Below are 22,756 nucleotides of genomic sequence, written 5' to 3'. Positions count from 1 at the left end.
TTTGATCCGCAAAAATGTGCATCGTGACTCACGGTCACATGATGATCGCTCCGGAGATCGACCCTGGGCCCCTCCGCCGATGTCATGCCAGAAGAATAATGATTGAAGAAAAGTAGAAACATGGAAAACCGCGCCTAATAGAGGCTAGACGTAGCTGGTACTCCGTTCAAGGTCCCAGCCCGTACGGGCAGTGGCAAATCACCGCCGATCTCCGCGGATGTCATCATGCAAGTGTCATGTTATCCGCCGAGCCGCGATCATTGGGTCTTAGGGAGGATATACTCAAGAACAGCCCTTTTGGAAGACAGTTCTGCACCTCCACAAATATACGATCGAGGGTGTCCTGCGGCGTCAGACGCCAGCCAATTGGGGTGTACAATTGGGCATGTAGTCTCCCAAAAGCCATTGACACGCTATTGGCGGCAACCCCACCGTACCCAAACCGTCGCCGAGCTCGGACTTGAACCCGAAATCAAGGCAGAGTGCAATGTTGCCTCCTGCCGCACGAGTTCCCCGTACCTGTGGGCTGCCAGGGCCCAAACTCTCCAGGCTGCATCATTGCCCCAGACCTTTTCGCGCTAGCATGATCTGAGGTTCCAATCCACTGGCTGGGATTGCACCCGCGGTTGAGGACCGTGGAGAAACCCTGGTATGATGTGATGTTGTTATTGTCAAGTATACTGTAGGTCTACGGCATTTTCATCTCCGTCATGTCTTTTTGCTTTCCTGCTATGAACGGGGAAGTTGGTGGGAACTGCTGGATGAGGTATCCCGAGATGGGTCGGATCATGTTCACGCACTGATCTTTTGAAAACCAAGACCAGTCTTGAAGGCAAGATAGATCACCATCGGTCTTGATTCCTGAAATGAGGATGTAGCTGAGAATCAGCAGCTATCTATATCTACGCCCTAGACACGGTCACATCGGTCCCTCCAGAACCAAGCTCGACCGTCCATCCATCTCTCTGCTTTTCTGTCTTGCCAGCAACAACATAATGATCAGGAGTCCCAGGCGTTTCGACCCACACGATTGTGGAGGATGCTTTTGCCGGGCCCGGTGCGACATGAAGCTTCACTGAGATTGGATCGGATGTATCGAACGAAAAGCTCTCAATCTGTCCAGCACTGATCGTGACATAAACCCCCATCTGCGCAATATAAACACGTCGACGCACCGCATCCCGGGGCTGAACCGTGACAGTACTACCGGACACATCCATGTTTCCACCGTATGTCACCAGACCGACATCTGGATCGTGCACAACATAAACACCCGACCCGATCATCATGCCGAGGAAGTTTGGGCCATAGTCTCCCGAGTAATCGTCTCCTCGAAGGGTATCGGGAAACGAGTGAAAGCCATTGTACATGGATCCATCCTGCCGGATATTGCTCAGTGGACCGAGGATGCCACCGTATCCAACGCGCAGAAGATAGCTGTCGCTGGAATTCTGGCGGAACTGGGTGAGTAGTGGGAGTGCATTGAGGCTTGAGCCGTAGTGGTGGATCATGCGCTCGATTCGCTGCAATTTGCCACCGTAACTAGATAGCGGTGCGGTTAAAACGAGTCCGAGGCTTTTTGGTCGAGGAGGACTTACATGAAATCCCAGTATCTTCGAGCATTGCCGTTCCAGCCCCAGTGTGAAATCGTCGGCATGTATCCGATGATGCTGTTGATGGTTTTCGTTGCGGTCTCGGCAAGATTGAAATAGCTGGCAGGAAGCTCCCACGTTAGACCTTGCCAGTCACCTTGACGAGAAGGAATCACTTACTTGCTCCAGTAATAGATTCCTTCTTGGCCCGTGGAGTCCCATGCCATTTCACTACCATAGGGCACGGTCTCATTGTCCCAGTCATGCGCTCGGAGCTTCATGGCCGCTTCTACCGCATCAGCCTCACTGGTCCAATTCTCGCGCCGCAGATCCGCGAGCAGCTCCCCAACAACAGTCTCTCCCATTAGCCCCAAGCGCGAGTATCCGACCAGTCCATTGCCATCTGCGTCTGTCGCAAAACACGCGACCGTGGTATTGTACGCTTGACTGAGATACCACTGCCAGGTGTTCACCTTCAGAAGCTCGTGATCGGCTCTCCCCGCGCGATAAAGTGCCCAATATGCTCCAATGACATGGATATAATCGTACGCGCGATCTGTCGCATACGACGCATTTTTGTTCCACGACCACCAGTTGCCCCAATTAATGGACTGGTCATACTGGTACCTAGGGACTTGGTCGGGCTCATAAAAGAAGATGCTCTTGCGGACGGTAAAATCAGTGTTTTGAATCTTCTTCGATAGGACCTCAGTGGCGAATTGCTCCAATTTCGCTATTTCCGAGGCGTCGCTGAGACCGAACTGTTTCATGGCGGTTGCTAGGTAGATCACACCACCTTCGTCGCTGAGCCCTGAGATCCAGACGCGCGGCTCTTGCAAGACTTGCGCTCCGATAGAATGGTCCCATGTCAAGGCTGATGGTGCTCGGCCGAAGGGGTCTGTCTTGTCGTCGAACCACATGGACGTCGTCGAGAATTTGCCGAGCTTGCTGATGACTGTGGGCGCAGAATCGGTGATAAAATAGTGGACTGTCTGGACCTTGCCGTCTGTGTATGTGATGGTTACTTTGGTTCGGCCCCAAACAGATCCAGTGGGAGTCAGACTCAGAGTGCCGTTCGACACGTGGGCAATCTTAAAGGCGTCGTGTTCGGATTCCACCTTGGAGATATCCGTGTGGAAGACGTACAGTTGGGCGGTTAGGTCCACAGGAACGACATACCCCGGAATGCCAATGGCGACGGGTGTATTGGTCGATTGCACTGCCTTTTGGATACCGCGAATGCCCGATTTGACCACCGAGAATCGCAGTCCATACGTAGCCGACTGACCTGGCTTCAAGGTTTTGGAGCTCGGCTCGTTCCAGGGCGTGACATTGGACCATTCGTTGTCCGCATACGCTTTGCTATGGGTTTGCCATTCGTAGAAGCCCTCAAAAGTCTGACTCCCGTAATAGAGAGGGTCGGTGCTGGGCTCATCTAGATTTCTCCACGCTTCTAGCGGAGTACTGGTGTTGAGTAAAGGGGTCACAATCAACGCAGCTCCTGTCCCGGAAGTTGGAGTGATTTGGAGATAACCAGCATCCATCCCAATGTAAGGGTCAGTGAGAGAGCAGTTTGCGGCCATATCTTCTGCAGTGCGACTCGTGAAGATACTGTTGAATTCCGTGGGAAAGCCCAGACTACCGATCTCCAGGCTTTGGGTTCCCGTGTTTGTCAGAGTGAAGGCGAGGCCCAAGTCGCCATCAACGTCGGACCATTCTCGGACCACGCGGATCGGTGAATCTGCTGGCAGCGTGGGGGAGAGGTCGGCAGCGGCAAGACCATTCGATTTGACGCTCATCACCTGTTTTCTCGCGGTCGATGAGTCGGCTGAACGCCACTCCGTGGATCCAGGAACACGGTAGCGGAAGGTGATGTCGCCGTTATGGTATTGGCCATTGGCTGCTCTGTAGGTGATGTCGTCGAATGGCAAGAAATCATAAGCATCACCGGTGGGTTTCAGTGAAGCCAGAATTTGGGAATCCTTGACTAGTTTAATGTCGAAGCTGGCTGTTGAGAGCGACGTGTACCCGCGGCTGAGACCCAGGCTGTCATTCTGTCCCTTGGCCACAAGGGCAAACAGAAGGATATGAATTGTTCGCCACAGCTTCATGACGAAACCTGCTATCAATGCCTCAATATGTGGTTGATTAATCCGCAAAGCATGGATAGCCCTATACGCAGAAGCTTCATATTTAAACTACCCTTTTTGCAGGGCCCCTTTAACGCGGGAAGCTCATTCACATTATCATTATAGGCAAATTTCCAGCGGAGAAGGCCTTGCACATTCGGGGAAACTGGCTGGGATGCAGATCATTTACCCCACACTCGTTCCGCAGCGTCGTATTGAAGCTGCTCCCCACACGGCATGGCCCTCTTTCTCGCATTATGCAGGGGTCATGCAGCCGAACCTGGTATCTTCAGTCAATCTTTTTGCTAGTCCATCTTGATTATACAAGCACTAATCATGCCATTATCTTGTCTCTATTCAACCCTTCCCATGTTCATCGCAACTAGCCTCTGTTGTCTCTAGACTGCTTGTTGCTCTCAACACCACCTAGTCGAATATGAGAAGTGGAGGGCTTCACATGGAATCGGATCGACTTGAATAATGAAAACCCGCCGGTGCGGGTGCTATTGAAGCGGCTGAAGCTTCCTGGATGGAACAAATGGAGATATGTCTTAGTCGGGCCATCCATTCTTGATGTGTTGAGCTCTCAGCGGGCAACCCGTGCATAAAGTCCTTTTTTTCGTCGTCGGCATCGTCAGGAGGGTAGATGTAAGGTTCTTCCTTCCAATGCTCCTTGTACTATCGGAGAAGCTTGCCGTTGATGAAAGGTTACATCAGATGTCTCATCTTCGGCGGAAAGCAGAATGGAATAATCTGTGCTTCTGCCAAATCTCGAACAACTGAAAGTCAAATTTTGAGGCTGATCCCCGAAGAGCTCCTAGGAGCCTGGGCTGGGCATCCGCGGCACGATCTTTGGTCTGGCGATGAAAAACCCGAGTCTATTCCACTCCAAGCTTCTCGGTAACCCGACTGCTCCTCGTGTAGGCATGGTGGCGTTGGAAAGATGCGGACCGCGAAAATGATCAACGACTATGAATGGCATCGGGGGTACGCGTGACCGCTAAATAAAGGCTGTCCAGGTACACGGCCGTTTACTTGGTAAATCCGGGGTTCCAGCAGGCGAGTTTGATACAGATTTTCAGCGGAATCCGATGTCAATCAAGAAATTGCACAAAGTACAGCGACTAGACGCCCCTTCCCCCCAATCACACTCTTATTACTTATCTAATTCTTCCTCTATCTCACGTAGAAACATGTTGATCGACCCTCTTCTTTCAAATCAAATAAGTAGGTCAAGGGCGCGATATGTGAAAACTCATGATCAATCCCGCTCGAATCGTGTATTTTGCAGAGCTTGTATCCTCGGGTAAGAGATGCCCATCTCCATTTGCAATGAGAGCCTCGGCAAGAGTGCATTTTCCCGATTCAATGAATCCAAGCCGTTCATATAGTCTAACCGTGGCATGGTTCTCTGGCTTAACCATGAGACGTACTTGAACGCTTGGAGGCGAGGCTTGATAGTTTCGAAGATAGTCGAGCGCCTTCTGACACAAATTTCTACCTAGCCCATGACCACGATGCTCGGGAAGGGTAAACAGACTTAGCATTTGCCAGTGCTCCTCTTCATTGTCGGGCTTTTGAGGCGGTTGTCCAGATTCAGCTGGGAGTGTGAAGTCGTCTTTGGACAGCGGGCCCCGGAGAGTGACCTGACCGATCCATTCGGATGGACCGGTCCGGGCCTGACTGGGGTAAACTGGGGTGGCAGCACAGATGAAGACTTCACGATAGGGAAGGGTCACGCGATCAATCCAATCGGCTTCTGTGAAGATGGCTTCGACTTCGTAAGTGGATGCAAAAGAACCAGGCGAGGCCTTCAGGGCCCTTAGACGGAGATCACGGTATTTCTGAGCGGAATCATGGAAACCCTCGGTCTTAGAGACCTGGAAATAGGAGTAGGTGTACTTGGCCTCCATAGATGGGATTGAAGAGAGGAGAAGATGGCAGATCAGTATCGGCCATGTTCCTGGCGCGTTATCCGACATGCTTTATAAGTGGATCCGGCGATGGCGCGCTACGGCGAACTTCAAAAATGCCGGTCACGCTTATCCACAGCCTCCCGTCTGATTCGAGGCACAAATGGTAGCTTCAGCCTGTACCTGAACCATTGGCAGCCCACAGAAATGCTAAATTAAGACCATTAGGCATCTCCGGTGCAATTGCCCGACGCAGAAGAGATTGAAGGTGTCGTTTCGGCCCGGTGTTGATCTGCCTCTACAATGGCTTGCCTTAGTCGGTCATACTGAGCACGGACAAACTTGAAACCCAAGTTCCACAGTAGTTGAATTGGTGAGACTTGCCGACATATGTAATGTCAGTGAGATGGAATCTCGACTGGCAGAGCATATGAGAGGGATCATCGTCCCGGTTCCGACGCAGAAGACCCCCTTCGAGAAGATTTGGATGGAATGGAATTCATCATTGTCCGACAAGAGCATATCTACTCTTCATATTTTCTGCTAGAAGGATACCCGGCGCGAGCTATATTGGCCAAGTCTTTAGTGGGAGGCTACCTTGGGAACGATCGCTAAAATATTCCACCTTTGCTAACGAGCTTCTGCATGAATTGAAAATCACATTCAAGCAAATGATGGACCCAGAGCATAAAACACGGTTCAGAGAATCCAACTAATAAGGAGTTCACCATTCAGAAAACGTAGTCCCCAACTATCCGAAATGAACTGTCCTTTTGATTATACATACGACCAGGATCGAGAGAAGGAACTGTGATTATTAATCCTCGTGTCCATTTATGTAAAGAAGCTCATTGGATATCCCCAAACTCAATAGCCTCCCGGTCGTGGGCACCATTTGAAGTTCTGTTGCTGCTTGTTGTATCAGCATAATGTTGGCAGACGAATCCCCATACTATACTCACAGCTGGATACTAGGAGATTTGCCCCTATGATGAGTTCCATTCCCGCGACGAGAGGGAGTCGGACTGCGGGATGGAGAAAAAAGATGAGATTCTATTTCCGACTTGTTAGCTCAAGGCTATGCATCTTAGCGAGTGGTAACATTACCCAAGATGGACGGAGGGGCCAAAGAAGAGCCATCGGTCCTGAAAACGTTCATCGTTCGCATTCCTGCTTCCAATTTTTTCAATTCTTGTGTCAATCTCTCTCGCTCCTCGTGAACATATGGTGGCTCCGCCGCTATATCTTGGATTTGTTCATCGTTCATGTCGTTGATGACCTGGCTGGTGAAGATATGCTCCAGGGGACGGAGGAGGCAATTCTCGATTGCGAGAATGCAAACATTATCAATGAATATGAGAATAGCGGTCTATTTGACAATTCCGTAAGCACAAGTCGGAGAGGTATTTGATTTTTCACAATCCATCAAGTCAAGCGATACTTACATCATAATATGCTTGCATCTGAACGGCAATATCCGCAACCGCGAACTGGTCGCTGGAAGACTGAAGATGAGCGGCAGCCTTTTCCAGGTCGTCAGCAGTAAACGTCTTTTGTGAATCTCTATTGAATCCTTTGAGGTTATTTTTCAGAATATCCAGTTGACGCTGGCCGCGGCTTTGCTGAATCCGGCCAAGAAAGTTTCTTCCAACGGGCAGCGGATGACCGGTTTTTGTGTATGAGATTAGTTCGTCAAGCTTTGCCCGCAACGAAGCTTGTATCTTCTCCAATTCTGGCATGAGGATGCTACCTAATAGCGAGGAATAGGTGTCTTCGCCCGCAAGGTACTGGAAAACCAGACAAACGAAGTTTTTCACTGATTCCCACGCTTTAGTCAAATGCCAATCGGCGATGTCCTCCCAGGGCTTTGCTTGATCGCGGAACAAACTTCCCACGAGAAGCTGGTTTGCACTACCAGGAAGCTCTATACCTCGATTCGTTGAAGCTTGTTCCATCATTTCTTCAAGGAGTTCAGCATCAGTGACCTGTTCCGGTATCCAGCAGTCCAGGTAGGATTGAAATTCTGCGTTTCTCGAGTGTGAAAAGAGCTCCGGCACTTCGAAGACCGGGAGCTTTCGGCGAAAGCCACGAATATACATGGCATCCGCAAAATATTCATTTAATTCCCGAATCATCGCCCGCAGTCGACGTTTACCCTCAGTGTCTGAGGACTCGTCATCCAGGCCACCGAAAAATTTATCCTCGTACATTCCATTCAAAGCTTGACCCGCAATGCGCTCAAAATTGCGGCTTATATTAAGCAAAAAGCCTCGCTGTTGCTGAGGAGTTGATCGCTCCACCCCAAGCTTTGCTAGTTCATGTTTGTGGTCGTCAATCTTTTGCTGGATATCCGTGATCAAATAGGGAAGACTCCGACAAATCTGTTTCAGTAGGACATTGCTCAAGCGATGCCGAAGGCTGTCGATTCCGACCTGGGCCCGAGAGAGTGAGGCCCATCGCCCGGCTTCGAAGAACGCTTTCTCTTTTTCGTCTCGCTTGTCGTCGGTAGACTCACGCGTCTCGAACGAACGGTTCCGCAGGACATGCCACCCCAGTTTCAGCCGGACCTCCTCATTTCTGATGTATTGCAGATATCGGCCCTCCTCCTCCGAGCCGGCTTCCAGGATATCCGGCTGGGTGACGACGGCAAGAACCCTCTCGTATTCCGGATCAAAATTCTTCGCGATGTTCAAGATCTCCTGCAGGTGATAATCGATCTTTGCACTGATGACGGCAAGGATGACACTGCGCTTGTTTTCCATGTACTTCTCCGTCAACTTCCGAACAATCCGGATTCCTTCTTTGTTCTGGTCCTTGCTGGTAGAATAGTAGAGACCGGGAAGGTCCACGAGAGTGAGCTCTGGCTTGTCCGGGCCAGAGATTTCGACCTTGAGCACATCATCACTGAACCCGGCAAGATGAGGATCGTCATCGCCGATCCCCATGTAAGCCTTAGCCTGATCGATCAGATCAGGGAGATCATTGCCATCCGAGAAGACCTCGGAAGTAAAGCTTTGGAGCTTCTTTCTTTCCTGCTCGTCTGTTCTGGAGTCACCTGGCTCAATAGAGATTTTGACCTTTTTCTGTGGTTTCCGACGGAGTATAACTTCGGTCGCAAACCGCGTGCAAAGAGTACTTTTAGTCGGAAAGCGCACTCTCGAGATGGCTTCAAGCACCGAGCTCTTGCCGCTAGATTGATTGCCGCACACGATGAGCTGAGGAAGCTCTACGAGACCCCCAACCCCAATGGTACGCAGCTCATCGATCTTGTCCAACAATTTGGATTGCTGGGACTGCAGCTGGTGCATAGCCTGGTTCTCCTGCTCCGATGGCATAACTGAAGTGATGGTATTGGAAAGATTTAATTGATTGTGACAGAAAGAGATTTCTGATTAGAGGGAAGATTTAGGGTAGGGCTTTGACAACGTATTTAAGGACATATCCAACATCGCCTGGGGCCCTCCGGCCCCATGCCGAGATGATCCTGGTATAGTGCCTTTTGTTGCATTAGTCTCCTGCCGCAGCACCGTGGCTGGCCCTCTACTCTTAAAAATGAGAGCACGAAAACTTATTATTAGAAGGCCTCTTCTGGTTGGGAGATATTTTTATTCTGTTGCAGATAACGTCCTGTGAACCTCTTTACCGAGCGCCATAATACCTCGTACACTCTTGAAATGCGGTAGTTGCAAACGCGCGACGTCCCAATGTATTTATAGAGCAGGATTCGACCCAAGTTTCATCACCAAATATCCGCAGGTGTTCTGTAGGATGATTTTGTTACGCGTACGTAGAACTAACGTGGACATACGTATATCCATCGAACGGGCCGGGCCTATCGATCAACCTTGTCGGCAAAGTGACGAGCTGCATATGCTAGGACACCCAATATTCCATGCGACTCGGGCTGTACCAATGATAAGATGTCTATAACTCCAAGTGGGGAAAGATGCTAGCCGGGAGAAGATCTAAGGCGCTTAGCTGCATCGCCCCCAAAGTTAGCAGGCCATATATGGGACCAACGCGGCGGGGTAGGAGCAGTTTACAGAACCAAGATCAAGAAAAATCATTAATTAGTTGAAGCCTGTGAGTTCTTATGTTTAATGCGGCGTACTACCCTTGACATAATTGTGCATGTAGTGGTTGGCAACCAAGGCGCATCGCAAGGCGTCTACTATGTATTATTGCTTCGCCCCACTCAGCATATCTTGCAACAAAGAACTCCCGAAGATTCCCCGTTCTATGTCTTTTTCTTATCATCTCTACGGAGAGACGCTTCACGAAACGAGTGATAAGGTAGCTTAATTTACTCTTGGATTCAGGAGGATACCGCAGCGTCAAGATCAGATCGGGTTTCAATAGAAACGGCGAGGTGTAGATTAGAAGTAGGAACCACACTACCAACAACACAAGCAAATCAACCCGCCTCTAGTGCTCAAAAGGTGTGTTGATAAAGGTTGCCTTGTAGGGTGTCGGCAGAGTAAATTTTGCTGCTACCAAGCTTGATAGATATGATACGGAGCTGACCAACTAAACCTAGATTGAGCAGCTGTCGCCCTCAACCGCCGCCCTATCGGGACTCGCACCCGATTCCAATATCAGAAACAATAGGACGTGCAAATCAAAGAAATATTGTTCCGCATATTATTAAGTGTTGCGCTCTGATTAATCAACTAGCAATGAAGTTCTCTATGTACAAGGAAGAAGGCAGTTATACACTCATTTCATCGTGCTGTCGACCAGTTCGCGATAGATTTTCTTCAGGTCAGCAATGTCGGCTTGAAGTTCCTCCACCTGTTCACTCTTCTCACCCAGCATCTCCAGGGTAGTCAGGTACCGCTGGTCGATATCAGCAAGCCTAGCCTCGAGCTCTTCTACTCGAGATTCGGCGACCTTCTTCTCCTCGAGCTCGCGCATGAGGTCGACAACCTGCTGCCTGGCCTCGTCACGTTGAGTGGTGACGCGCGCAAGCTCGTCCCTGGACCCAGCTCGCTCGCTCTCCAGCCTGCGGACTGTAGCACTCATGCGCTCCACCAACTGCACAGATGGGCCCGCGCCGACAGTTGATTCGGAGATGATATCATTAATACCGCGGGACGGAGGCGCTTGTGTACCACCATAAGCGGATGGAGTGGCAGGGCCACCAGAGCCAAAGAACTCGTCTGGCTCGAACGTGATTGAAGGGGTTTCCATAATCATGGATGGTGCGATAGTAGTATTGATTGGGGGAGGAGAGAGGGTTCCTTGAGCGATTGAAGCTGGATAGGAATTTTGGCGCGGCGGTGTGCCAATATCTGGTGAAGCGCAAGGCATGGTGGACGATCGCCGACTAGTGGGACGGTAGTCAGACAGACCAGATGGCACAGCATCGAGGTTGCTTGAACGGCGCGTGGAAGGAACTGGGGATATGCCACGAGGTTGTTGCAAGCTATTTACTTGCTCTCGCCATCTGGCACGTTCTTCCTCGAGTTTCTGTGCCCAATTTGCATCCCACACCTTCTTCTGCTCGAGTAGGTCCTTTTGGGCAGAAGAGACGTCGTCGTTTGCCTTCTGGAGTTTTTGCTGCACCTTCTGCAACTCTTGAATGCGCCCATCCAGCTTACTGTTCAGATCGTGCTCAGTCTCCTTGGCGTTTTCCAACTCCTCTTCCAGCTCCTTCACCTTGAGAGTCTATAGAACAACCGTTAGTACAGTACTTCGTGGAAGTTGTTCTGTAGTGTCTTACTGATTCCCGAAGCTTTTTTCGCAACTCTCGCTCTCTATCTCCAGCTTGGTCGCGTTCCCTCTCCGCGGCATCTAGTCGAGAGATGTAGGAACCTTCCAAAGTATGCCAATTCTCGCTCGCAGCCGAATACTGAGTCTGCAAGGTCTCGACCTGACGTAGCAGCTTCGCTTGAGTTTCTCCGGTGGCCCCAGACGAGGCTTCCTCTGCACGCAAGCGCAGGCTTTCCATTTTGCTTTCCAGGGCGTATTGCTCCCCTTTTAATTCAGCTTCAAGCACACGGGCCCTTTCTTTCTCCTGTTCGACCTTCTCTTTCAAATCATTGATCTCCTTCTTTGACCTTTCCCGGCTGATATCAAGCTCGATTTTCGTGTTCGAGAGCTGCTCTTCGAGTTCATTGGCTCTGTGCTTCTCGTTCTTCAAAGCATCCGAGTGGGCCTTAGCTTCAGCAGCCTCGGCGCGTGCAACGGCTCGGCTGATTTGTGCTTTCATTTCTCGAACGGTCTGGTTCAGGGCATCACGTTCATTCGTCACGGCTTCGAGGTCCCTGGTGGTTTTGGTATGGGATGATAACGTTTCACTTGCTCTCTTCTCCGCGGCTTCGGCTCGCCTGGCTCTAGCTTCAGTGTTGATCAAATCCCTTTCCAAGTTCTCGGTCTTCTTCTTCACATCGGTTTGTGATTTCAAGTTTTCAGCAAGTTGTTGCCTCAATCTCCGAACCGCCGTTCGAGAACTCGCCGCCTCTGACTCGAGTTTTTGCCCTTCCTTCATCAACAACGCATACTTCTCTCTTGTTTCTTCAAGCTCTTTCTCGCGGCTCCCCGGAGAAGCGGCAGCGGCGGCATCCTTCGCCGATTTGGCAGCCTCTCCAGCCAGGTTCTCCAGATTTCTCTGAAGCTCATCAATCCGTGCCATATATTCATATCTTTCTTGTTGCCACAGGGATTCAACTCCATGGTCCTCACTCGTCCGCGACTCGGATGGCGTATCCACGCTTAATCGAGTACTTTCCCCAGATGGACGAGCGCCTGATATCTCACTACGTTGTAAACTCGGCAAGTCCTGGCTAGTTTTCCCCAAGTTTGAAGCCTGTTCATCCACATCGGTTGATGCCCTAGGCAACGATTCCGCCACAGTGATATCTGTCGAATTACGAGTAGATCTTCCCGAGTCGTAGCTTGCTCTCACCGCACTTGCTTCTGCTGTAGCAATTTCTCCATCTGGTGGGGGACTCTTTGATTCATCTGCGGCACCCGCCCACGAGGCTGCAAGGCTAGCGTCAATGTCGATACTCGATCGCGCCTCATTGCTTAGCGCTGGGCTGGCGGCGGATGATGAGACCTGACTAGTTGAAGATTGCGCGTTCCTATTTGCTGTGTTTGATTTGACCACAGCTCGTGCCAGGCGTTCTTGGAGCCGATCATTCCTGCGCGCATTGGACGAGCTCCGCGATATTGCTAAGAGGTTCCGTTAGCTAAGACCAACAAAGTCGACAAGTGGCAAATAGGCCGTACAGCCAGCAGGAGATCTCGAAATTGGCGGCCCTGGACTCTCCGCTTCCTTGAGTTTCGCATTTGAGGCTTTCTGTGCCTCTTCCTGGTCCATCAAGATATTGTCTAGACGCGATTCGACGCCCGCGACCGCCTGCTGGAAGAAATTGCCCATGCCCCATTTGGGCTTGGACGTCTGTGGATTTTGCGCCATGAGAGAGGTGTGATGTAAGAGTGCGACGCGGCTCTTAGGCAGCAGATGCCTCGTGTTCAATTTGCATAGGTTCGGTGGGGGCTGCTCTCGGACAACTGCTCGGTGCTCTCGAGGATTGTGACGGTTTTGAGTTCGGGAAGGCTAGTCGGGGGGCGCTGAAATTGAATGGATTGAAGCCAATGGGGGGATCCGGTCGAGGGTGTAAACAAAGGACTTGGAGTGGATTTCCAAGGAAAGTAGAAGTACAAGCCAACGACCACGTTGCAAGATAGACGTCGCACAAGAAGTCTCAGTGCAAAGAGAGCGGAAGAGGCAAGCCCAGAAAGGAGCGTTATGCCTGTAAAACACACAACGATGTTCGCAACGGAGGATGGTGAAAGAGAGGAAGAGGGAGACTTGAAGATGAAGCGATGAGCCAAGATCCGTTAGGAGGGCCGACATGTGGTCTTGGCGCTGCAGCTACCGTCATCTCCCCCCAAGCTCCTCCTCCTCGACCGCCATCTTCCACCAGAACCACGGCCTGCACTCCAGTTCCCTGGCCCGGGTTTTATCTGATCACCATGTCGCTGGAGCCACCCACTTACCTCAGCTCTTTGCAGAACAACATCCGCGCTCGGCCAATTCCGTGGGAGGGCGCCGTTCGCGCGGGCAACATCACCGATGACCACCTCAAGAAGATCAAGGCCGTGGACAAGGTGCGCAAGGATCAGCGCATTCAGACAATAGAGGCGGATCTTCCTGGGTACACAAGCCTTCTGGCTGGCGGGCCACAGGGAAAGAGTGTTTTGGAGTCGGCCTCACGGAGAACCGATATCGTGCAATACATCTTGGTACTGGCATCAGACTTGATTCAAGGTATTTTGCAGTTGCCGGGGAGGTTTCGGTTTCTCTGAGCTAATCTTGATGTGCCAACAGATGTCCCTGCGCTGGCCGACTCGCTCATTTCTCACCCTGAACCCTACAAGCCGTTCCTGCCGTTCCTGCACCACTCTACCAACGCCGAAGACCCGATCCCGTTGCTCACGTCTACGTTCCTCACGGCTCTCGTGTCACACAGCCTTGTGACTTCTTCCAAACCGGCTTCCCGCGACGAGGAGGCTCTCCCGCATCTATATACCTATCTCTCTACCCTGACCAAGAACCATGATAGCGGACTTCAGGATATTGGTGTCCAAGGCCTCTCTGAGCTGCTGCGTAAGAAGCACTCCCGGGAGATCTTTTGGAACCATCGAAAGGAATCCTTAGATCCATTGATTGAGACACTCCGTACCGCTGCGGGGGCGGGGACTAAAGAGAATGGTGGTACTACGGGAAACAGCACACGTGGCATTGAGCCTGGCCTTGCTGGTGGCGTGGGTCTTCAGCTGCTCTACCGGGTTCTTCTGGTAATTTGGCAGCTCACATTTGAAAGTGCGCTTGTCGGTGATGAGCTCCAAGAGTAAGTGCTTCCTACGCGGGGGAGGAATGAGGTTGTCAACCGGAGTCCAGCGATTGACTCGATGCAGGAACTATGAGATTATTCAACTCTATACCCAGCTGCTTCGCCTTTCACCGAAAGAAAAGACGACCCGTCTTCTTCTTGCAACCCTTTACAACCTGTTCACTAGCAACCGGGCGACCCTCCTTCCTGTGGCGGTGTTTGTTCGGCTGCCGGGTCTCTTGACCAACCTCAGCGGACGTCACCTGACCGATCCTGACCTCCTTGAAGACCTCAACGCTCTGTCTACTATGTTGGATGAGTATACCAAGACCCAGACTACCTTCGACGAATACGCCGCCGAAGTCCAGTCTGGTCACCTGCGCTGGTCGCCCCCACACAAGAACCCGACCTTCTGGAAGGAAAATGCCCGCCGAATCCTGGATGAGGCAAACGGCGCATTGCCCAAGAAGCTGGCAGAGATTCTGTCCAAGGACTGGGACAATGATAAGCAAGTCTTGGCTATTGCCTGCAACGATGTGGGGCATTTGGTGAAGGAGCTCCCCGAGCGGCGCACCCAACTCGAGCGCACTGGCTTGAAGACGCGAGTGATGGAGTTGATGGCTGACAAGGACGAGACGGTACGATGGGAGAGTCTGCGGGCTGTGGGCGAATGGCTTCGGTATACCTTCGATGGTTGAAGAAGGGAGCACACGAAGCACTGGCATTTTTTGATCTTTAAGGGATTTCGGGGTCCTAATCCTGGGATGAACGTTTGCGCTAGATACCACCTATTGTAGTCTAGATTCTCTCCAAGACCACTAGTCTACAAGAGCCTATTCCCGTCCCTTCCTTTACACATACCGCACTTGTCATCAGAGTACCAATCTTGTATATTTTCAATCTCAATTCTGGGGTTTGGCATATTCAAATAGTGCCCAGGGAGAAAAAAATTTGAGACATGATATTCAGCATGAGCTAACCAATTAAATTCAACCTGTGACTAGAACTTCTGAAGTGTAACCCCCATTCTTGAATATTTCCAACCTAAGAGGAGGAGGATTGCCGCTGTTATCGATATCGTCTTGATATTTGAGCAATTTCCTCCAAGAGCTTCCCCGTAAACCAACACTGTCGAAACGGGTATTCGCTCCGGGAGAAGCTCCCAGGTCTGGATAGCGGTCGTACCTTTGCACTTGCGCTCCAGACGATATCTTTCACGTGAGCTTCAAGGCCAATCGCCTCGCCGGATCTGATGCCAATGTCCCTGCAGCATGACATTGTGGACGCTTGCTTATCCATCTCTAATTCGATCTTGACATTGACGACTCCATCCCCGAGATTTTCAGTCTTTGAAGAGAAAACGCTGCAAAAATGCATCTTGAACTTGATTTCAGCCTGCCCTGGATTGAGATAATGCGATAGAGATATTTTTTGTCGCGTCGGTGATATTTCTATTGTATCCAACTATAAGTCTGCTTATTGTTCTTCGTGCGAGGGCCGGGCGAGAAAGACAGAATTGCCTCCTTGCAGAGTGGGTTGACACTCGTAGTGTCAGGGTCCAGGTCAGTTTCTATACTCGGGCTTTATACGGATTGATTTGACCTCAGCAATAACCTCTGGCTTGATTGGCGTTGGGTCAGCCGCAGCACTGTCTAGCTTTAGTGAACCACTTAATTCTCTGATAGGGTCAGCTTGATCCTCCTTGGGGAGACTGGATTTATTGAGACCACGTCGGCAAATTCTGTCACCACCTGTTCCGTTCTCTGCTTGAAAATATCTGCTATCATATTCTGCACCGAACGAAACTCCGGGGCCAAAAGGAATTGAGCTGGTGTCTGGACACGTTTTTGAGGGGGAGGCGCTCTGTTTTTGTCTTGGCCCTAGTTGTTTATTCGATCGTGTTGATAAAGACATCAGAATGGGGAGTGAAAGCTCGAGGGACTGAGCCTGCTAGAATATGGATATTCGAAAAGGCATCTTTAGATATGCCCTCGCGAGCTAGCCAAAGCTTTGTATCTTCATCGAGGGGTTGGTCAAAATGATTCCGTTCTTCTCCAACTGCCTCCAATGGAGGATCCTGCAAATACAGCACAGCGAAATATCTCAGAGAGCTGGGAGTTAGTAGCATCCCTTGGCTGCCAGACCTCGCTGGGAAGACGTGGGCAGCAAATAATGTTGTCTGTGAGAGATCATACCATTGCAACGTGCAATGTAGATGCCATGTTGAGATCCGTACCTTCAAGGTAAAAACCATCATAGAAGGTAAATCCATGGCCTGCTCTGCGCGGCGTCCATGTAAGAGAATCACTCCTTGCATTACTGCCGTTAAGCAACTTATCTTGGTGAGTACCCTGATCCTTTGTTGTCATAAAGTCTTTTGACTTGAGAGCCTGACTCTGATCGGATTCGACTAACCATTATAGAGTGTTGTCGGTGTTAACAGTTCACGATTAAATATTTTAGCGGAGTAAATTCCACACCTAATGCGTAAATATCCAATTATATTTAGTATTTTAGAACAAAAGAACACGGAATCTTTGCCTAGCTTGATACGTTTATTTAAGTATACAGCTACCTCTGGCTAAAAGCTGAAGAACCAATTAAAGGGCGGCTGGCCTAATGGCAAGGCGTCTGATTTCGGCGAAGACTTCAGAAGATTGCAGGTTCGATCCCTGCGTCGCTCGTTAATTTTTTAATCATTAAAAATAAGATCTTATTTTATTTTTGGTTCAAATCTCTAATCAAAAAAGCGTTGTAGCAATAAAGAAATACACTAATATAAGTATAGGTAGGTAGGTTTATGAAAAAGGAAAAGGAAAATATAATGAAAGAAAAAAGAAACGAGCGACGCAGGGATCGAACCTGCAATCTTCTGAAGTCTTCGCCGAAATCAGACGCCTTGCCATTAGGCCAGCCGCCCAGTTACTTAGGGTTAAGGCAAAAGAAATAACATACAAGGTAAAGCATTTTCAATTCTTTTTATCTTTTGTTTTCCAAACCGTGTTTTGCCTATATACTCTGTTGGCATGTGCTGTGCATTTCCTGCCATAGCGCACATTTGTATATTCTCCTAGGGCAGCTCTCTCTTCGTTACTATAATATCTACTGTAGTTTGGCTATCATCTAGACAATCCAAACGCCCCCAAGTCTGCACCGATAACCCCCCGCTGATCAGTGGATCCTCCTCGCGAGGATTTGGCCGCTAGATTGCACCCTACGACGCTGAGGGAACCAGAGTTAAGTCGTAGGCAGAGTTAAACTTTATGCCTCCCCTTCTCCCTCTCCCCCTCTCTCTTTAGGACGTGAGGACTTTGCTTTCCCCAGAACCGCCGCGTCGGTTGTGCCACGCGGGACCTGACTGACCGACCGGAGATCGCGCATTCCCCGCAGAATTTCTTCCCTCTTCCACGATCCGCGATCTTCCTCTCCACACACCCCACGAACAACTGCCCCCAGCACCCATGTCGAGATCGTTCACCGGCTGCACAAGATGTAAAGCGCGGCGCCAGAAATGTGACGAGCAAAGACCGATATGCGGGCGCTGCCAGACCGCCGGCGTCCAGTGCAAGTATGCCATGCAGCTGCAGTGGGGTGGGCGGGCGTTCTCGCGATCGCGATTTGGCGCCTGCGTGGACACGGGGAACATGCAGAGACTGGGTATGATGACACATGAGGACTTGTGAGGCACGCGCATGCTGACTTGACCTCTCAGAATACTCACCAGGAGAGTTCATCTATACCACCAAGTCAGCGCAAGCACAGGCAGGCTCAGACTTAACCTTAGCGCAACCCGTCGATCCTTTCTCGTCCCTGTCATCCGACCAAAAAGCGCTACTACATCATTTCATCAACGATGCGTCTCAAATTACCGCATGCCACTCGGGCATGCAGCAGGATATCTGCCGCATGATCGTGCCTATGGCCCTTCAAACCCCATCCTTACTCTACGCCACCACTGCCCTGTCCGCAATTCATATCCAGGCTCTACACAATCAGTCAGAAAGCGTAAAATCCGCGCCAGATATCGCGCGGCTGATGGCTCTCAGCCTTGAACATTTTCGGAAAGAGCTACAGAACCCATCTTCGACGGACTCGGAGGCGCTGGTGGCGACCGCTCGAACTCTCTGTTTGGCAGAGATTCACTCCGGAGCGATCCATCCCAACTCATGGCGAGCACATATTGAGGGTGCACGGGCCTTGATGAAGGCATCGGGTACTACAGGGGAGAACTCGCTTCGGACAGAGAGCGGCTTCCGCCGGTATCTGGACCGCTGGTACTGGTCGATCGTGTCGCTTACAGCGTTGACGGGGAACGGGCCTCCCATTGGGGACATCTCGGACTTTGCGCCGTCGGACTTGGCAGGGCAAAGAGGGTCACCGGACTATCTGGATGACTACTGGGGGTTCACGGTAGACCTGGCAGCTGTCTTCCGGCAGATAGGCGCTGCCGCCTGGCGCAGCCATCAGGCCGAGAGAGAAAGCCAGGGCTTTGTTGCCGGTGAAATTGATAGCAACGCTGAGGATGAAGCCGCTGCGCTCGAATCCTCTATACGAGAACTCATGGACCGAGGCGCGACTTCCCAGCCCTCATTCTATCCCGGAGTTGCAGAAGGGCTGTCTGCAGATAGCGTGCAGCATCTCGCTCTCTGCAACGAGGCATTCCAGCACAGCGCTCTAATTCAGATCAACAGGCGACTGCGGAAAACACCGACTACATCAGCTCTCGTACAACAGTCGGTGCAGCGGATTTTGGAGTGTACGGCGCAGATTGGACCCTCGGCTGGTCTGAGCCCCTGGGTCATGTTGACAACTCCACTCTTCATTGCAGGCTGTGAGGCACGCGGCGAAGATCGTGACACAGTGCGGCAGCTCCTGGCCTTATTGCATGACACTATTCGGGTGCCGAATGTGTTGCAGTCTTTGAAGTTTCTCGAGCTGTACTGGGCAAATCAACTCAGCGAGGGGGAGGATTGGAGTCATTTCCTCGGTATGTATCCCACCGGTAATTCTGTGGTCATGTTTCCCTGCTGATCTCCTTTACCCTAGACCGTATGAAGTTCGACTTCATTCCGTACTAAAGCCTTGATGAGCTTGATTCTTCCCGATATGTGTGACGTGCTACGATTGATGTTCCAAGGCTGATTTTTGGTATATACTTTTCTTTGTTTTTCTTTTCTTATTCTTGATATCAGCAAGCCACAGGCGCAATGAGGGCCGGGGGATTTCCTGGAGTACATATTTATTGTCTTGGCGTTTGGATTCTGTGGCATCATGCCGATTATTCTATAGCACTATATTGTCTAAGCAAACCCTAGCAAATGAACATTCATTAAAAAGCTCCTCACAAACTAACAAAGTGAATGTCTCGAGCCTCCGCTGCTGGACGCAGGCATGACCTGCGCCAGCTCTTGGGACCCCGGTTCTTGGCCAATCCTGCGGTCCCAACTCGCCAGAACGACATTGAACAGCTCGTTCGCAACTCCAAGCAACACAAAGATGGCAATGACTTGCCCAAAGGTCCATCCTTTCTCCTCCGGGCTGAGGGTGTTCCGTTGAATCGTCTGTTCCAGTGACACAATCAAATAGATGCATAACCCGCAGTATGCCACCTTGTTCAGGGTGAAATTCAGCAAGGCCTGCCCGGAAAGCTCCTGCTGAGGATTGTTGTCTTGACCCTCGGGCTTCTTTGATACCTGCACAAACCACTTGATACAATCTCGCTTGCGACCGGAGTCGCTGCCCGGTGAATGCCGTCGTGAAACAATCCACGCCCCACACATGCACGGCAGCATGCAGGTGAACACGAGGGTGAAACCCGCAGCAGTAGCACCCAGTGTACCGAGGATAATATACCGGAACACTGGGGATGTTGCCTTGATGCTCACGCCAAACACCACATACACCGTGTCCGAGTTGCAAGTGGGCTGGCTGCCGAAATGAGGCGCAGTGACCCAGAGGTAGACGTTGAACGCGACGAAAGCCCCCAGCGAGAGGATCTGGATTATTGCAAAGAACCACAGCCGCCAGGGCCCGAATCCAGCGTACCGGCCTTTGCTGATAAGGTTCAGCCCCAGCAGGGCGAGCAAGTGGACCACACAAATGGCGTGGAAAAGGGTCAATTCGTTGCGAAAGGTCTGGTAGATTGCTGTACAGAGCAGCGCCAGGCCTTGCATGCCCAAAGCGGACGATACACCGCGCGCGAACTCTTCTTCATCTTCGCCTGGGGAGAAAACCCGGAGGAAGTAGCTCACAAGTGTCCCGCCGAGGCAGAGGGCATAAATGGAGGCGCGAATCTGGAGGAAGTGCGAGATCAGTGGAAGTCTTTCTCAAATTCGGTGGGCAAGGCAAGCTTACCCCGGTCCCAGTTACATCGGGATTGGCTTCAATCACACAGATTGTCGAGTTCATCTTGATCTGGGCAGAACCTGGAAGACCTTAGGAGCAACTCATGAAGATACGATTTGGTCCCAGGATCATGAAAGAGCCACCCACTTAGTTTATCTGGCAATGCCCGCGGCGGCGGTCAGCCTCCTCCAGTTGCCCGCCAATTGACCGCATGTGCCTAGTCTCTGAACGTGGCTAAGCAGGAACATTGCGCCACTGCCAGCCCATCCCACCACGCGACCAAGACATCGGCCAAAATCGCACCCCTGCGGCTTCACCCGGGCATCCCTCGGGCCGCCATTGGATCGTATCTCGCTGCCCGGCACTTGGGTGGCGCAGGGTTGCGCGCTGACTGCAGATGTTCGCGCGCCAAGCTATTTGCCCTGAGCTAGTCTCGCCAATGCGCGCCTCCCATTGGCCGGTCGCGAACTACATCTGCTAGCCTCTGCGGCTTTGTTTTCCCCGTCCATAGCCATTTGCTCGAAGAAACGCCATGATGGCTTCAGCCCCTCCAACTTAGCGTTCTCTGAGTGGGAACCCGTACTCGAGACGCGGATCCTTCAAGCTTCGTATTCCGTGATGGGTAAGCGCCGACTGCCTTGTGTATAAGACACTCGGTTAGCCTTGTTGAACTGCACAATCGCCTGTCAAAAGCAACTCCGCTCCATCTCGAAGGCATCTGGCGCATTGTTTTCGCTTGAACCTGAGGTTAGCTGAGACGCCATGGACTCGGATCGTCCGCTTCCCGCCATCAACAGTAAGCTCCTACTTCCTTTGCGCAACAGCTGCACTGGACCTTTTTCCTAACAGATCTTCAACTACAGTATGGGTGTTTTTCGCTCTAGCCGCCCTTGACATTGCCGCAAATGCCGCTGCAGGCCCCGCCGCCGTGGCGACGGCTGTTCACGTCAACGGCAGCGAGCTCACCGTGCGAGCATTGCAATTAGGGGCTCTAGCTGGGGTCACTAAGTCCGGGGTACTGGCATTCGTCGAATTTGTCTCATATGCAGGCATACCGACTCCAGCATGGCTGCTTCTCATCTTGCTTGCTAGTAGTTTTGGGATCTGTGTGCTGGTGACGGCGGAGATAAGCAACCTAGTGCTTGGGGAAGGTATGTGCATTAGGCAGACCTGGCGCGGGGTCATTGTAAGGAGACCCACTAACGTACCAATCTTCTAGCACCGAGTGGATTGCTGATTGCAGCTATTGTCGCCGCTATACCGCTGGGCGGGGAATGTATGGGCATATATCAGTGTGAGTCTATTGCACATCTTCGGGAAAATGGAGATTACCCCCTTGTCTGAAGCCAGTCACTGAGCTCTTCTTTCTTCATGCACAGCCGCTGGTGGCTTGAAAGGAGGCAAACCTCAAGCACAGATCTTCATCATAGGGCTCGACGCCCTCGGCGGTTATGTCTTTGCTCGGATGGCTCATAACGAAGGCAAGTTTCGATTGGACTTATTCAGACATCCCTAGCCAATATTTCTCCTCCATCCACCACTATGCTCGTGGGACCCTGTCTTCTTACAAGGCTAACATTTTTGTTCATCTAAATAGGCCACGACATCTGCCCGTACAACGTCGCCGCTGCCGCCGGGGCTGTTTACGGCGTCATCACCGGGTTCTTCCACACTATCTTAGGATGCATGGCTGGGTGGACAAGAACTGAGAGTACCAACGGCCACTACACTACAACAAATATTTTTGGGACGGTGTCGGGCTATGATCCAAACTGGCACCACAATACATTTTTGTAGCTTTCATGCTGAATGAATGAGAATATAAACTATACCGACCACATGTGAATAGTTTTATAATGAATATGAACAATGCCTTCGCAAAGTGCAAGACAAGAAAGACGCAACGCGCCCCCTCTGATCACCACCAGCTCAAG

General features: G+C 51.2%; 8 protein-coding genes across 8 annotated transcripts; 3 read left to right on the top strand and 5 right to left on the bottom strand.

Moving 5' to 3' along the window:
• Positions 1-902: 902 nt before the first annotated feature.
• N7482_007335 (uncharacterized protein) lies at positions 903-3,703 on the bottom strand (the record flags this gene model as incomplete). The annotated part of the gene is made up of 3 exons (XM_056689460.1): positions 903-1,542; positions 1,599-1,712; positions 1,773-3,703. The coding sequence occupies 3 exons, from the start codon at positions 3,701-3,703 to the stop codon at positions 903-905; spliced, it is 2,685 nt and encodes an 894-aa protein (XP_056541889.1).
• Positions 3,704-4,953: 1,250 nt separating this feature from the next.
• N7482_007334 (GNAT family N-acetyltransferase) lies at positions 4,954-5,634 on the bottom strand (the record flags this gene model as incomplete). The annotated part of the gene is made up of 1 exon (XM_056689459.1): positions 4,954-5,634. One exon carries the CDS (start codon positions 5,632-5,634, stop codon positions 4,954-4,956), a length of 681 nt encoding a protein of 226 aa, XP_056541888.1.
• Positions 5,635-6,721: 1,087 nt separating this feature from the next.
• On the bottom strand, positions 6,722-8,969 carry N7482_007333 (uncharacterized protein; the record flags this gene model as incomplete). The annotated part of the gene is made up of 2 exons (XM_056689458.1): positions 6,722-7,003; positions 7,080-8,969. 2 exons carry the CDS (start codon positions 8,967-8,969, stop codon positions 6,722-6,724), a joined length of 2,172 nt encoding a protein of 723 aa, XP_056541887.1.
• Positions 8,970-10,350: 1,381 nt separating this feature from the next.
• On the bottom strand, positions 10,351-13,057 carry N7482_007332 (M protein repeat protein; the record flags this gene model as incomplete). The annotated part of the gene is made up of 3 exons (XM_056689457.1): positions 10,351-11,301; positions 11,357-12,810; positions 12,868-13,057. The coding sequence occupies 3 exons, from the start codon at positions 13,055-13,057 to the stop codon at positions 10,351-10,353; spliced, it is 2,595 nt and encodes an 864-aa protein (XP_056541886.1).
• Positions 13,058-13,617: 560 nt separating this feature from the next.
• Positions 13,618-15,175, top strand: N7482_007331 (H(+)-transporting V1 sector ATPase subunit H; the record flags this gene model as incomplete). The annotated part of the gene is made up of 3 exons (XM_056689456.1): positions 13,618-13,912; positions 13,973-14,495; positions 14,563-15,175. The coding sequence occupies 3 exons, from the start codon at positions 13,618-13,620 to the stop codon at positions 15,173-15,175; spliced, it is 1,431 nt and encodes a 476-aa protein (XP_056541885.1).
• A 2,763-nt stretch (positions 15,176-17,938) lies between these two features.
• On the top strand, positions 17,939-19,555 carry N7482_007330 (Zn(II)2Cys6 transcription factor; the record flags this gene model as incomplete). The annotated part of the gene is made up of 3 exons (XM_056689455.1): positions 17,939-18,134; positions 18,190-19,464; positions 19,524-19,555. The coding sequence occupies 3 exons, from the start codon at positions 17,939-17,941 to the stop codon at positions 19,553-19,555; spliced, it is 1,503 nt and encodes a 500-aa protein (XP_056541884.1).
• Positions 19,556-19,825: 270 nt separating this feature from the next.
• On the bottom strand, positions 19,826-20,885 carry N7482_007329 (uncharacterized protein; the record flags this gene model as incomplete). The annotated part of the gene is made up of 2 exons (XM_056689454.1): positions 19,826-20,770; positions 20,832-20,885. 2 exons carry the CDS (start codon positions 20,883-20,885, stop codon positions 19,826-19,828), a joined length of 999 nt encoding a protein of 332 aa, XP_056541883.1.
• Positions 20,886-21,440: 555 nt separating this feature from the next.
• N7482_007328 (uncharacterized protein) lies at positions 21,441-22,619 on the top strand (the record flags this gene model as incomplete). Its single annotated transcript, XM_056689453.1, has 4 exons — positions 21,441-21,444; positions 21,575-21,973; positions 22,042-22,116; positions 22,420-22,619. The coding sequence occupies 4 exons, from the start codon at positions 21,441-21,443 to the stop codon at positions 22,617-22,619; spliced, it is 678 nt and encodes a 225-aa protein (XP_056541882.1).
• Between the last annotated feature and the right edge of the window lie 137 nt (positions 22,620-22,756).

The sequence above is a fragment of the Penicillium canariense genome (genome assembly GCF_028826845.1).
Source record: "Penicillium canariense strain IBT 26290 chromosome Unknown utg000004l_segment0_segment0, whole genome shotgun sequence".
Lineage (NCBI taxonomy): Eukaryota > Fungi > Ascomycota > Eurotiomycetes > Eurotiales > Aspergillaceae > Penicillium > Penicillium canariense.
Note: the sequence above shows the minus strand (reverse complement) of the source record. Positions and strands in the feature narration are given on the sequence as shown.